Raw genomic sequence first — 16,217 nt, forward strand, 5'->3', positions numbered from 1 at the left:
TCTGTTATTTAATTGCTACCTGTTTCGATTTATTCATTCCTTACTCAATACCTGCTTACTTTTTACATGTTCCTACCTGTATTAATTGTATATCTGCATTGTCTCATGTTTTACCTATTTTTATTGTCTTTACATTGCACTTCATTATGTTATTCAGATTATGTGAGTCATTTAGCTATTCATGATTTTTCGAGATTTGTGAATACGAGATATTGGATATTCTCTGTTTGTATAGGTAGTTCCTTGAGGTTGTATACGATTTATTTCCTTTGTGTTGAGATTACGAAATTGGATTGTCTTGAGTTGTTAATGTTAATGAGTTGGTACTGGGAACGGATTGCACGCCGCAACAGTATTGAAATGAAGTGATAGTGGAAATGGGTTCCACGCCGCAACAGATATTGTGAAATGATAATGGAATCGAGTTGCATGTCGCAACAGATATCGTTATAAATGTTGGGATCGGGTTGCGTGCTGCGATAGATTATGCTATGTTGTAGCTGTTTGTAGCCGTAGTGCTTTATCTCGGTGTGATATGGGACAAAGTTAGTAATGAGGACCAAAAAGCACAGGTTGATTCACAAATTCCTCTTTTTTGTTTTTATTTCATAGAATTATATAAGCATCTATATAATATTATCATAGAGGCATCGATGTAATATTGTCATAGAGTACATAGCATATTTGACCGCTAGTTACATGCATGCTAAGGGTAAGATTTGTCTTCGCTCACATTAGAACTAGCAAGGTAAGGTTGAGTCCTCGTACTTGTACTCTTCTTTTTGAGATTTTAATTATTAATAAAATATACGCCACCAACGCCCAGTGGTATATCAGCTTTAAATAATGCTCACAGTTTTATCTACTACTTTTGTAACTTCTTTCCTTTTTACTTTTCCACGTTATACCTAGTTTCTTTCACAGTAAGTAGTGCAGAAGATACAATACTTGAGAATAAAGTAGACACCACTCATCTAAAATTATCATGTTCCATTCAGGTTAAAGCATAGCACTTTCTGTTTAACTTTTTTCCGGTGAGGGGAAGGGCGTTGTGAAATCTGTAAATTTAATCATGCTAAATTACCAAGCACTAATATGGAGAAAGAAATTGCGGAGAAAGAATTGTACTTCATTTGTTTGTCATAGTATCCCTTTGTTCGAACTTTGAATTACAAACAACAGTGTTAACTTTTACATGATTTTGGCAGAAATAGAAACGAAAAAAGAATTATTTTGCACTATCCTATTTGGCTACAGCAGCAACAATTTCCAATTTGCAACAAATGAGATCTAAATATGTGGTCAATTGACAGCTTTTAAGAGTTTCTGGAACTGTGCTAAATGAAACTTTAACCATGCTCGGGCTTTGAAAGATGTGACCTGGCTAAAGAGAAAGAGTTTTCCTTCTGCTTCTTGTACTCATTATAGCGCAGGAAGAAATAACCGATGTAATCAAAATCGATGGGTGACATTTTCGCCTGGGAATAGCAAAAATAAAATAGAACAAAATGTAAGGTTTTCTATGCATGTTCTTTGGACTGCATCCAAATATAGCATAATAATAGTACCTGGATCAAAGCCCAGAGAGCCCAGTATAGGTGTGAAGCAAGCATGTAACTACTGGTCTCAGCATATAAAGCTTCAAGGTCCTTCTCAGATACCTGTAATCAAAGGCAACTTCAGATGTACTTTGCCAAATGTGCAACATTTGCAAATTATTGAAGAGTAGCTCTTGGGAGTAAGCGTACAGTACAATAGACCCTTGTGGTCCGGCCCTTCCCCGGACCCCGCGCATAGCGGGAGCTTAGTGCACCGGGTTGCCCTTTTTTTAGATCTTGGGAGTAAAAGATGCATTAAAGAGTATTATTTTCCAAACATCACTAGGTGACATGTAAAGATCTCTGATGAAAGAAAATTAATTCTTCCGAACTTGATTAGAAGAAAGTCTTTCAAACTTGTAGGACGCTAAATTATGACGCTGTCATAAAACCTTCATTTTTGGTCAATTAGATAAGACTTTCTCCGAGATTGTTTTGCACAAGCTTTCCATCCATGGAACTTCTCCATCACTTTTGCTATATTATAACATCCTCCGTAGCCTTTCGAATGTTTCTGAATTTTTTTTGGGGGGCTAAATAATTACTTCAGAAATAATAGCACTAGACAAGTCCACTCAACTATACAACATGTACAAGTATAAGAAGTTTTAACATTCCCCATTTACCTCATTTGGTTGGTCAGGATCCAAATAGTGCCTGAAGAAATGAAACTGCTCATCCTTACTTGGATATCTACATATTGAACCATCTCCAAAATTAGTCTTCATTTACAACAAAATATCACCATAAAAAAGAGGACAAGAAAGGGGACTCTGGAGGACATAGAGAAAAAGATATAGAGAGACGGAGATGCAACATACAAGCTGTAATCACAGTCATAGCCAGCATATTCATTGAAGTGATTCCCTAGGTCAAAACCCCTATAATTGTAGGATCCATACTCAAAATCAATGAAATACAGCTTTCCTGGTTTTTGATAAAAAGAAATGAGGTTAGTACAAACAGTAAAGTTCAGCATTGAATCGTAACTAAGAGCAAACTCATCAAGCATTATTCCAATATGATAACAGACACCAACATCAAATTTAGAAATGTAAACCATTTGATGCAATCCTAGAAACCAGGTTAAAGGCTTAAAAGATCCTTCATATATATTTCTTAATGGGATAGACTATTTACTTGATGATATTAATCATTTGGAGAGTTCGTTAAATGAAACGCATAAATAGAAGCAGGAGTGACCTGCTAATCCGAAAGACTTATGTTGCGTCTATAACATAAGAGTATACGATTCGCATTGGAGAAAATTAGTTCTCTTACTAAACAAATAACCTTGAGAAAGACGAACAAGCAATAGTGACCAGAAATAGGATCATGTAGGCATAAACATTTACAGAAGTATCACCAAATAAGATGTCTGCAATGTGCATAGACAAACAACGTCATATAGATAGGGTTTTCGTCTCCAATAGACGAAAAAGCATATGGAGGTTCAGAATTTTATCATGACAGAGGGGAGTGCAGGAGAACAAAGGAAGTTCTAACACAAAATGTCACAACAGAAGAAATCACCTAGATCAAGATGTAAATACAGTGGAAAGCTGGATCATAAGTACCTTTATCCTCATTAAGCATCAGATTTCCAGAAAGTAAGTCATTGTGGGCGAAAACCACTGGGGCGTTAAGACGGTTAGTCAAGTCCTGTTCCAGAATAGCACGTCACTTTTGAAACATAAGAATATACCATCCAGTACATAGCTATTTTAATACAATGCCATTCTGGCCCAATACCAAATTACACTTTGTATTATCATCGGTTTTACGTCAATGTAAGTATTTAAGCATATAAATTAATCGTAAAGAAAACTCCTCAAGTTAACTTCCATATATTTCAGGTTTATTAAGTTCAAAACTATTTTACAATTTTGGGGATGTAAGACAAGCCAAGAAATATATACCCTATTTGGACAAAAAAATTCTCTTAACTTAGAAACCTACAACATTTGATCTGTGCCAGCTTTTGGAAGTGCTTAACAACAAGATAGATGTAAGATGGAAATACATACAAAGTCATTGAATTTGAAGCAGTCTGCACCAAAGCATGATGGGAGATGAGTCTACACCTAAAAACATCTTTGAAGTTCATAATGTCGTAGCTGCCATATGAGATGCCTAGATCCCTCCGGGAGATAAAAAGAGAAAAACACTAGTTGACTTCAGAAGTGATGCACTGGGCATCTTACAGCGCTATCGATTTCTCCAAAAGGGGCAGCCCGGTGCACTAAGCTCCCGCCATGCGCGGGGTCCGGGGAAGAGCAGGACCACAAGGATCTATTGTACGCAGCCTTACCCTGCATTTCTGCAAGAGGCTGTTTCCACGACTCGAACCCGTGACCTCCTGGTCATATGGCACCAACTTTACCAGCTACGCAAAGGCTCCCCTTCAAGAGGGAACGGAAAATTGCTAGCTTATGGTTTTAAACGAGCATAACTGTGAAAGCAAACTGATATAACAGACCAAGAAAAAAATTAATTCCTTGTAGGATTGAAATTTGCACTGTTATGAAGAAGAGAAAGAAAGAATCCCCTCCCCCAAGTAACAGCAAATAATAAATAGAATAATAACCAACTGCAGGCTCATGGGAAGTTGAACTACCTTGAGCTCTGTGATTTCATTATGAACTTCCTGGAACAAAATTGTCTCATACTTTGACTTCTTCTCACCATCATCAAATTGGAGAGTTGATGCTGCAAAAGTGGAAACACGCTCAGGCATGAGATGGATCTTTCATGGTGGCAGTTAATCTGATACAAGCTTTCCAGTTATTGGGACTACTGGGATGTCTAAGAATATATATTTGTAAAGGAGTGTTCAGTAAAGAAGGACACACCTTTTCTGAAGAACTTGAGCACATCATTCCACAGTTGAGGTTCTTTGGAGCCTGGAATTTCCACCTGATGGAACTTTCGAAGTTGCTTTGCTATTTCAGCAGCAAGCTTAGGATTTCTCATGTCTGTGAAGAAGTTACAAGAAAATGACAACCAATTTGCATATTATCATAACTACTGAGGTTGGGGGAAGTGAAAACTGTAGGTATCCCTGAAAAACCGAGGGCCAGTAATTATTTTGACAACCCCAAGATACACATAAAGTATCACGTAAGTGCAACAGGCCAAACAAAAGCTCTTGTGAAAAGACTTAAAAGGCAACTTTTGTATTCTAGTCCTGCTACACGGGCATATAAACCTTTCCTTTCTAAAGCGCTCTTCTCAGCCTAGTCAGTTCATAAGTTTTATAAGATTCAGAACACAGCCTTGATTTCTATTAAACTACTTCAGAAGAAGAAGAGAGGCAGACACAGAAAGATGGCGAAGTGACGATGTTGATCAGGCAAAGAGAGATGAATCTTGAAGAGTACAGGGTTGTACAAATGAAGATGGCTGGTCAAAAATGACAGGCTTAGGATAATTAACTATCTCGCAAGACTACATATCTTTTATGCACATTTTGGTTCATTGGTTGCTGATTATAAAAGCAATACCAGCCTATGCAATAAGAATCTTTTTATTTCTTCAAATTGGACCAAATAATATTACATTCTTCAAGAGATCTAACAACTACTACAGCATGAACATGGACAGAACATGTCAAGCATATGATATGGACTATTTATTACCAGATGTAGCTCCTTCAGCCCTTATGTGGATTCTTTGGAGGGAGAGGAAAAGAGAACATTTGAAGAGGTGGAAATGAGTTAGTACAGTGTAGGGCATATCTTTTATTTTTGGTCAATTTTTGGTGCAACCACAAAGTTCTGTTAGTATTGATAATTAGGCTTCATTCATAGGGAATATTCTTTTTCTGTAGGTTTTTACTTTTTGTAAATAACTAGTATACAGGGTATTCCCCATAACATCAATAAATAATTTATATCAAAAAAGGGAACTCTTTATTAGATGATTGGTTGTATAAAAGAAGCTAGAGCATCCGAAAGTCAAACCTTAAACCGAAGGGAATAAATTTGCTTTTGAAGGTTTGACTAAATGCATGAAGTTCTCTTACACAAAATGAAAACCAATAGGGAACACCACAGCATAGGATGAAGAAGGATTGGAAATTATAAATTCAACATTCAGTTTTACTTTCACTCTTCAACAAATTTAACTACTTAGGAAGTTCCTTCAATATATATTTCTTCAAATTATGGTTCCGTGAAGTCTATAAATAGTAAGTATTCTGTTTCTCAAGAACCTTTGGAAAAATTGACATTGAGAGTTCGACCTAGTAGAATCTAGTGTACTTGTAGAATGTTGTGTTTGCTGTTAATGAAAGATTTTTCAAGGACTTCAATGTTAACAGAGGGCAATAACGTGTACTATCCATTTCACATCTTCAGAGGATGATAGTCACACTTCTCCTGAACCAGCAGCATGTCAAATAAAGTACTTGAGATTGGTTCTGAATGTTTCGAGGCTGTCCAAAAGACTTCATGTTAATTGGTCAAAATAAAATCAACTACTACCAGTCAACTCAGTGCAAGATTTACAAGGCCTGGCAGCTATTCTTGACTGTCGAACAGAAAGTCTTCCTAAGGTTAAATTGGGTCTGCCTTTTGCGGCAAAGCGAAAGTCAGAATCTATATATTAGGAGGTGGTGGAAAGATGTGAAAAGAGATTATCCAACTGGAAGAAACAATACCTTTCTCTAAGGGGGCACTTGATTTTTTCTAATAGTGTATTGGATTCAGTGCCAACAGATATTATGTCTTTGTTCCCGACGCCTGTTAAGGTAGAAAAGAGAATTGGCAAGTTAAGGAGAGGTTTCTTATGGATTATGGCAAGGCAACAGAGAGGAACTTGGTCAAGTGGAGCATTATCAATGTAAAGAAAGGAGGGTTGGGCATCAAGAACTTATTAGTACAGAACAGGAGCCTTTTGATGAAATGGCATTGTAGATTTAGTGGTGAAGACAATGCTCTATGGTGGAAGGTTATAAATACTGAAGTTTGGTCAAGAGAATGTGCAGTGTTCAAAATGGGCCCTCCACCACAAGGAATAGGTGTGCAGAGAAATATTAGAACTCTATAACAAAGTTTTTCTCGTAATATAGGAGTCAAGATAGGCAATGGAAGAAAAGTCTCCTTCCAGCAAGATAATTGGCGGGGGACTCTCCCTTTAGGGATCAGTTTCTCATTCATTTGTAAATTTTGGACAGGACATTACACTGATAAAGAAGGGAGGGAACACTTGGAACATCACTTTTAGAAGAAAATTCAATGACTAAATAATTAGAGTGATTGAAGAAATTTTTTCAGCTTTTTATCTCCATTCCAAGGTTTTAGCTATGAAGATCAACTAATTTGGAAGGACCAGGCAAATGATTCCTTTACAGTTAGTTCATGCTACAGCATACTTCTCAGAAGAAACAATCAAATTACTCGGGGACCATGGAAGAAGGTATGGAAAACCCATGCACCAGTCAAAATGATGTGATTTGTGTCGCTAGTAACTAAAGAATCATTGCTTGGCTCAGGATAATTTACAAAGAAGAGGGATACAATTAGTCAACCGATTTTACATCTATGGAGAAGAATCAGAATCAAACAATCATTTTTTCCTTCACTATTCTTTCTTCCCAGGTTTGGTGATGTCTTTTTAATCTTCTGGGACTGAATTTGGTTAACAGTTTCAGAATTTATTTTGAGCTGGAGAGGGAAGGGCTGACTGAGCACTACTTGGAACACCAATACCTGCTTCCGTTAGGTGGTGACTTTGGAAAGAAAGCAATAGAAGAATGATTCGAATGACAAGAAACACTATTTTTAAAGTCAGATCTGACTGCATCATGTTGATAGCTTTCTGGCGAAATTCAGAAATAGTAAAGGATGCAGAACTCTACTACAATTCATAGAAAATTTTCTATAGACACTTAGGGTAATTGTTATTTCTGGCATTTGTTTTCTAAGAAAAAAGAATATAGTGTACCTTTTAGTTTTGTTTTTCAAAAAGTTCTTCCCAGATCTTCTGATGCTAGCCCTAAATAATTCTGAATAGGAAAGGCAAACACATGAACTTATCACATACGGAAAATTAAAGTCTGGGTAGCCAAAGACGAGGAGGAGAGAAGTATGAATAGGGACGGGTATAAGAAGGCTAAAAAGGAAGCGAAGTTCGCCATTACGGAGGCTAAGACTCCAGCGTTTGGACGTTTGTATGAAGAACTTGCCAAAGGCGGGGACAAGAAGTTGTACAGACTATCCAAGGTGAGGGAGAGGAAGGCTCGTGACCTAGACCAAGTGGAGTGCATCAAAGGCAAGGATGGCAAGCGTACTTTCTTGGACTCTTGAACAAAGAGGGGGATAGGGACTTGGAGCATTCTGAGAGTAGTCAAGATTCTAGGTATTGCAGACACATCAAGGTTGAAGAGGTTGTGGGGGTTATGCGCAAGATGGGCAGGGGTATAGTGACCGGGACAGATGAGATCCGTGTGGAATTTTGGAAAAACGCGGACAGAGCAGACTTGGTGTGGCTTATTAGGTTGTTTAATGTCATTTATAAGACGGAAGATGCCTAAAGAATGGAGGTCGAGTACGATGGTTTCGGTGTACAAAAATAAGGGTGATATCCAAAATTGCAACAACTATAGGGGTATCAAGTTTGTTAAATCACACTATATAAATTTGGGAGAGGGTTGTGGAGGTAAGGGTAAGGAGAAATGTACCTATTTCCCAAAACCAGTTCGGATTCATACGGGGCATTCGACTACTGAATCCATTCACCTTATTAGGAGACTGGTGGAGCAATATAGGGATAGGAAAAGGGAATTGCACACGGTGTTCTTTGACTTAGAGAAAGCTTATGATAACTTCCGAGGGAGGTTCTTTGGAGATGTCTGGAGGCTAGAGGGGTGCTTGTAGCATATATTAGAGTGATCCAACACATGTATGATGGCGTTATGACCCGGGTTAGGACGATGAGAGGAGATTCGGAACAATTCTCAATCATAATGGGATTGCATCAGGGATCCACACTTAGCCCGTTTTATTTGCCTTGGTGATAGATGTTCTGATGCGGCACATTCAAGGGGAGGTGCCATAATACATGTTATTTGCGGATGATATAGTACTAATTGACGAGATGCCAAGAGTGTTAACACGAGGATGGAGGTTTGGAGACAAACCCTTGAGTCAAAAGGTTTCAAATTGAGCACGACTAAAACAGATCACTTGGACAGCAAGTTTAGCAACGTCACTCCTGAAGAGGACGTGGAAGTGAGGCTAGGTTCACAAGTCATCCCCAAGAAAGGTAGTTTCAAGTACCTCGAATCTATTATCCAAGGTAATGGAGAGATGGACGAGGATGTCACACATCGGACCTGCGCGGCATGGATGAAATGGAGGCTAGCTTCCAAAATTCTATATGAGAAGGTGCCACAAGGACTAAAAGGTAAGTTCTACAAAGTGGTGGTTAGACCGACTAAATTGTATGGGTGGAGTGTTGGCCTGTCAAGAACACACATGTCTAGAAGATTAAAGCAACGAAAATGAGGAGGTTGAGATGGATGTGTGGACATACCAGGAGAGATAAGATTAGGAATAAAGATATTCGGGACAAGGTGAGAGTGGCCCCCATGGAAGACAAGTTGTGTGAAGCAAGGCTGAAATGGTACGGACATGTGAAGAGGAAGTGTATAGATGCCCCAGTAAGGAGGGGTGAGAGGTTGGCCATGGTGGGGCTGAGGAGAGATAAAGGTAGGCCTAAGAAGTATTTGCGAGAGGTGATTAGGCATGACATGGCGCTGCTCCAGCTTATTGAGGACCCTTGATAGGGGGTGTGGAGGTTGGCAACTAGGGTAGAAAATTAGTAGATAGGCATGTGTGTCTCCTTTTCACGCCATAGCATTAATATTAGTCTTGTATATTCGTAGCTTCCTATCTGCACATTTCTTTTGACATATGTTGTTTCATTCGTTTTGATTATTCTATCACCTTATCTCTTTATTCATGTTGTTGTTACTACTTGTTATTTCTGCCTCTTTTGATTTTTCTTTGAGCTGGGAGTCTATCGGAAATTGCCCCTCTAACTTCCAAAGGTCGAGGTAAGGTCTGCGTACATTCTACCCTTCCCAGACCCTACTTAGGTCTTTGTGGGATTATACTGGATACGTTGTTGTTGTTGTTGATGTAGCCGAAAGTCATTTACACTAAACCATGCATAGTGTGCACTACAGGCTACATATAAACTACAAGCGGAAGTTTGATTAAATGCCTACCTGAGGGCGTTAAAGTTCGTGCATCAATAAATGACTGAACCATGCCATTCCCAAAAACTCCTAGCAACTTGGCACCAAACCCAGCAGCTGAGAGGTATTGAATCGCCTAAAGACAAGTACTTAAAGTCATAAAGTGTGTATGCTTCATGTCCCCTAGGAGACATCCCATAAAAGCGTGTATGATTCATGGAGATGGTCGTAGTTACACGAACTGAATCAACAAAACTTCTAAGTTCAAAGTTCAATAGAGACATCCACTGAAAATACAGATTTCACCAACGAAGATGTGGAATTATGGGCTAAACTTGTGCAAGAAATAATGTATTAACTGAGCACAATAAGTTTAGCACGATGTAGTCAAAATCTAACAAGAAATATATCTGAAGAAGAAAATTAAACCTGCATAAGATCAACCAGAACATTTAGAATCAAACCGCCGAAATCTTACATAAAATCTGAAGAATGATATATGTACAACTTTTGACAATAATCTATAAAGGGAAGCCCAGTGCACTAAGCTACAGCTATGCGCAGGGTCCGGAAAGGGCCGGACCACAAGGGTCTGACAATAATCTACGCTATATTAAAAGCACGATGCCTCTTAGTGAAATATCGTTCGCCTTTTTACCCTTTAAAAATAAATTTCACATAGGACAAACTTGTAATTTAAGTTATTTTCCTAATATTTAGGACTTTAAAATCAATTAAATTTTTGGTATTAAATTCTTCCTTATTTAAACTATGTAAAAAGTCCTAATATTTAGGGTTTTTCTTGAACCCTCCTAAGTTTCCAAGTTTATTCTAAACATTTTAGGCATTGTTAGGGAAGTTTTTATTTTCAAGTCTTTAACTTTTTTTATTTTGTTAAAAACGATTTAATAATTCTTAAACTCAAACTTAAAGATAATAAAACTCTAACTTTGTTCAATATCTTTATAAGTCTAATTTCACCGCAGGCTTATTTCCTATTCTGGTAAGCAAAAAAGAAATATCAAGCAAAATAAAATTTTAAATAAATACTTCTTCTGGATTTTGGTTCGTGGTCAAAGAGTCTTTTTCATAATTTTGTCAAATTTTTATCGTACCATTTGCAATGAATGAAGAGAGAAGGAGAGAAGTTATTAAACTATCTAATGTTAAATACAAACCAAGAGGACTTTTCCTATTTGTTGTTGAAGTTCATGCAGCAAAAAAGGATCAATTATAGGCACCTTCCACTCAATTAATTCTAAATTGACCCATAAGAAAATTTTGTTAGATAAAATTATCTAAAATTAACAAAACATAAAGAGGTTGATCATAAGGAAGAAACATGAACCTATTATACTTGATACTCCTAATAAATATGAAGGAGTCATCGACTAACTCCAATCAAATTTCTTATATGATAACTAAGCCTAACAATATTGAGTCTCTTTTTATTTTTCGTAATTTCTAATTTGAGTTCCAATAGGAATTAAATGATATTCATATTATAAATTTATAATGGACCAAATAGAATTCATTTTTTAAGGCCATAAAAAATATAATGTCGTTGCATGATATTGAGTACAAGTTAACATATTATTCTATTTTGTCTAAGCTACTCGAGCAAATGCACAACTCATATATCAAAGTTATGATAAGGCATTTGAATACTTTTGTATGACATAATTTTTTTCTTTAATAATTGGTTAAATGTGACCAATATTCATCATTTTGAAGAGCTTATGCATATTTGAAAGTATTTTATAACTCAATCACATAGTTCAATAATTTTTTGTATACTTTTTAAAATTTTATACTCATTAATATGAGTACACGCACAACGCGCGTAGTCTGAAACTAGTTATTGAGAAAAATTACAATTAGGGTTTGACATGTAGATTTCGTGATATAAATGTGCTCAGATACTTGGAGTTATTTGTCAAAAATGCTTTCTCCGGATGAAAAAATTGAACCAGTTCCCCTCCCCTCCCCCCCCCCCCTTCTTGTTCCCCTCACCTTGAACAATACATAATCCAAAGTGCAAAGCCAAGGTGTGCTGCCCAATTAACTTGACAAAATAAGATACTCCGGTCATTCCATCTTCTATTACATTATTACTATTTGGAGAGTAAACAATTTTTCTTAGCTAACAATTTTCGAACATTATAAATGTAGTCTTATACTGGGTTTGCCTCTTGCAAAAATACAGGGTAAGGCTGCGTACGATAGACCTCCGGGAAGTCCTCGTGTTGCATCCCCTTTCCCCCACTTGTGGGAATATACTGGGTTGTTGTTGTTGTGTATAAATGTAGTCTTAAATAAAAATTATTTATAGCACTTTTATGTAGTCTCTAGATATGGACACTTTATTTCAAAAGTAATCGAGGAATCGATGTCTATACCAACAGTAAAATACTTTGAATTGTACTCCGAAAACCTTTCTTCTTTTTTAAGATAGAGGGAGTAGTTTTCAAAATGATTCGGAGGTTGATTGGCTTATTTGCCCACCGGGAGTACAAGACTTCCATGTGACGTCTACTGTATACTCTTCTTGGTAGCAATCATACTTACAGATTAGAGGATATCAGCAGAAGTTTATGAAGCAACACCAGTTTGACAGATCAAATAACCTTGTAGTTTTAAATGAAATACAGTTCATCCAAATACGGTTAGCCCTCCATATGATAGGAATAATGCAAGGAACAATATAATCGATAGAAGCCTCAGAAACTAACCTGTAATTCTCGTTCACGGTTAATGACATATTCAGTATTAGGACCATATAACCTAATTGTCATATTGACATTCTTTCCTTTATCTTCTCTTACAGATACTTTTAGCACTGCATAAGGAAATAGAATATTGTTAGGACATACTACAATCTTGACTGATATGTTAAGTCTTACATTTTTTTGGGCAATAAGGATTTTGAAAGTAAGAATCAGTTTTTTTCATAGGAAACTACAAACAGCACTTAATTTTAGCATGATAAGTTTGGAATGAAAATGAATGCTTACAAATAGCAAATTCGAACAAAATAAATACGCACATAGATTTGTGATACCACCAGACACTGTCTCAACAGAGAAGTGAGAATCTTCCAGATCTAACCACTGGTTGAACAGGTCCTTGCACAGTTCTCTGCATAGTTTCCAACCAAGTTCAGAAACAGAAGAGGCTGAACAAAAATCAGTCTCAATATACAGGTGCAGGCCTATGTATTATATATACGTTTGAGTGTGGGAAGAAATATACAGTGCATCCACTTTAGATACCTGTTTCATCAGCCTGTTAACTATATACCATTTAATTTCACATACAGAATTAACCAGAGAAAGACATTTTTCTTTATAATAGTGGTGGCCATACAAGCTTATGCACCTAGACTAGTTCAGTGGATACCTGCTGCCTCCTAACAACGCATGTGGCAGGTACTTTACCATGTAAGGCTTAGACAAATGGAAAGAATTCACCTAGAGCCACCTCCACTAGGATTCGATCCTAGGTTACCCAGGTTGTTTCCAACTCACAGACCGCTAGACCACCCCCTTGGAGGCACAACTAGAAGCCACTAAAAGAGAATAATCTTGTGTTTTGATTCTTCTCACAACTAAAATCCACCCTTGAACAATACATCCTTTCCATCAAGCTAAGTAAAATAGATAAAGTTATGTACTCATTGCTAATAGTATAAGCTTGCTAAAAACTATTAACATTCCACTAATATTTCTTTTTTGAGAAGGTAACAGATTCCAATATATTGATAAAATGGTGTGTGATGCTCTCGGAGCAAGTGAAATACTTTAAAATAAGCAAATACTGATTCTATATATCCAACACTTAGAATTCTGGTTTTCAAACCTTATATGAGGATTTATAATGAAAAAACTACTCCCGAAATGATAAAATATCACTTCGACATGTAGTATCATGAAGTTTTTATATCATATCTAACAGTGTTATGAGTCAATAACAGACTGAAGAGAACAATAATCTTATAGCTTAGATAAAGTCAACCATTTTACACTGGTCACAGTAAGTTAATGTTAATTGACCATAACTTCTGGAACCGATATATCAATCCAACTCAAATTAAACGTTTCTTAAAGTGAAAGAAATTAACAAGACCTCCATCAATCCTGCTACTCCCTCGGTCTCTATTTGTTTGGCATGGTTTAATTGGACACGCAGTTAAAAAAACAGAACAAGACTTCTGCACATACGTTAACATAAATAAATACAAACCCTTTAGCAAACTTTGTTTGTATCTAGCGGCGCTTACAACAATTGATGTCAATAGCAAAATGGAAAAGTAAAAAAACTATTTATTAGTAAATATAGAAAGGTATCAACCACTTTGGAACATACAAACTGAAATAGTACCCAAAAATTAGAGAGAGATGGAGTATTTTATTAGTACTAAATATAGAAAGGTATTAACGCTAGACCTTGATTAACTTTGTCTTCAGCTTCACAATACTTTCTGTCTCAAAAGCAAATATCAAACTTCAACACCAACATAGACGATCTTAATTCTCTACCTTTGTCTCTTCGTTTTTATAACGGCAATATCGAACAATCTTGCGTGGCGTAGACGACCTAAATTCTTAACCTAAGGATGTGGACCTAATTAGAATCATATTTCCTGAAAGCCAGCTAATGAGCTCCGGTGAAACACAAAAGGATATAAAACCGATCTAAAGCCACGAAAATGTGCACAAAATAAATATTTCGAAAACGTACACGATTTTAGGCTTCATTAGAGGAGTAGAGAGAGAGTGATCGACGGTGAGGCGCGAAGATGGAATCTTGGAGGAAACGCTGTGGGGAGCTCCTTCTGCTACTTCCATGGCGTTCCAGATCTTCGCTGCCCCCATGACTTTGCTAATAATATTATTTATATATAATATAATAATATAATAATATAATATATATGCGCTAATTCAATTCCCTTGGGTCACTTTGCGGGTATTACCCATATCACTTTTATTATCAGTTGAAATTAATTTTAAAAAAGAAAAAATTTATCTTGATTATGAGTTGGGACAACAATGCTATCAAAATTGGCTCATATTTTACTTTATTATCCAATTTAGTCCACTATTTATATAACTTGAAAAAAAAAAATCATTCCCCAACCTAGTATTAAAGACCTACTTCTAAAAAAAAATTCTTTTCCCATCATTCCTTCTTTTTTCTTTTTTCTTTTTTCTTTTTTCCTACTATTTCGCTTCTTTTCCTTCTTCTCCTTCATTATTTTTTTGTTTATATTCAAAAGTCTTATTCCGCCTTTCTATTGATCTAAATATTTATGGTGATCTTCGTCCATGGTATGTTGAATATCAATATATTACAAAACGTTGACCGTGCAAATTTTCTTTCATCACATACTGGCTATGTCAAAAAAAAATTACTTGCATCACCTCCCACAATATTAGACTTTCACATGCCACGTTTGATTGAACTTTCAAAGATGGAATAAGACTTTAAGAGATTTCACTTTCTTGTGATAAAAACAGTAGAGCGAATGATCTAAAAAGGTTGGTCATTCGTATTTATAGATTGAATCAGGATAGGGTTGTGGTAAGAAAATTGAAGAATAGATGTCCACCATTAAAGGCCGTTCAAAGCTTCGATTTCAAAAATTTAATTTTTTGAGTTTGTTAGTTGTTTGGATTGGGTGTTATTTCAGTTGATTGAAAACGCCAAGAGAAGTTCAGAATATTAAATTTGAAGTGATTTGGAGTATAATTGAGTTAGATTTCAGAAGAGGCGCAAGGAAAAAGACAAAGTTAGTTTTTATATAATAGTGTATAATATTGTATAATGGTGTATTAGATTAGTGTACTAATGAGTCAATTCTTCTTATACATTTTGACATTCTCTCTCTTTGCTAACTTTCTCTCTCTTTGCTCTCTGCAAAACTCACAAGTAATGGCTACCTCCCCCATCCCCTTCCCCTATAACATCATCGACGGTCGGTTTTCACTACCAGGTAAGTAGCTCCTCTCTATTTTCTCTGTCTTCTCTCCTCTTCTCCTCTTCTCCTATCTTCTCCTCTACTTATTCTTGCCTCTGTTCTTCGTCCTCTTTTTCTTTTTTCTTCTTCTCGCCTTCTCATATCCACTGCTTTCTTCTCCATTTGGCTCCACCCTCTCTCCGCCACTTTTATCCTCCATATTGCCGTTCTCCTCTACACCCTCCCTACCACCGGCGATTGCTCTGGTTACACCAAGTTTGAGTGGAGACAGAACTGAGGTAATAGTGATAGCGGTCTTCTCTTCCATTTTTCTTTTGGATCCGCTTGCTTGGCATTCTATGTCTCAAGTATGTATTTTTCGACAACTATCAGAGAGCCGCGAGGCTCATGCTCTAACGAGAGGGCAGATTCGGTTAGCAGTTGAGTAGGTGCGTGGAGG

General features: G+C 36.7%; 1 protein-coding gene across 1 annotated transcript; it reads right to left on the reverse strand.

Annotated features, from left to right (window-relative positions):
- Positions 1-1,108: 1,108 nt before the first annotated feature.
- Positions 1,109-14,692, reverse strand: LOC109209222 (probable ethanolamine kinase). Its single transcript, XM_019372451.1, has 11 exons — positions 14,542-14,692; positions 12,848-12,939; positions 12,534-12,640; positions 9,832-9,937; positions 4,451-4,573; positions 4,216-4,307; positions 3,176-3,260; positions 2,420-2,525; positions 2,225-2,291; positions 1,569-1,661; positions 1,109-1,478 (listed from the first exon to the last, which is right to left on the reverse strand). Exons 1-11 carry the CDS (start codon positions 14,673-14,675, stop codon positions 1,350-1,352), a joined length of 1,134 nt encoding a protein of 377 aa, XP_019227996.1. The 5' UTR covers positions 14,676-14,692; the 3' UTR covers positions 1,109-1,349.
- Between the last annotated feature and the right edge of the window lie 1,525 nt (positions 14,693-16,217).

Source organism: Nicotiana attenuata, unplaced genomic scaffold (assembly GCF_001879085.1).
Source record: "Nicotiana attenuata strain UT unplaced genomic scaffold, NIATTr2, whole genome shotgun sequence".
Lineage (NCBI taxonomy): Eukaryota > Viridiplantae > Streptophyta > Magnoliopsida > Solanales > Solanaceae > Nicotiana > Nicotiana attenuata.

Coding starts and splice junctions, on each gene's coding strand:
- LOC109209222 (XM_019372451.1), bottom strand. CDS start 14,675: ATGGGGGCAGCGAAGATCTGGAACGCCATGGAAGTAGCAGAAGGAGCT. Junction 4,308..4,450: donor GCTCAAGTTCTTCAGAAAAG/GTGTGTCCTTCT, acceptor CCACTTTTGCAG/CATCAACTCTCCAATTTGAT. Junction 1,479..1,568: donor CTCTCTGGGCTTTGATCCAG/GTACTATTATTA, acceptor TGCTATTCCCAG/GCGAAAATGTCACCCATCGA.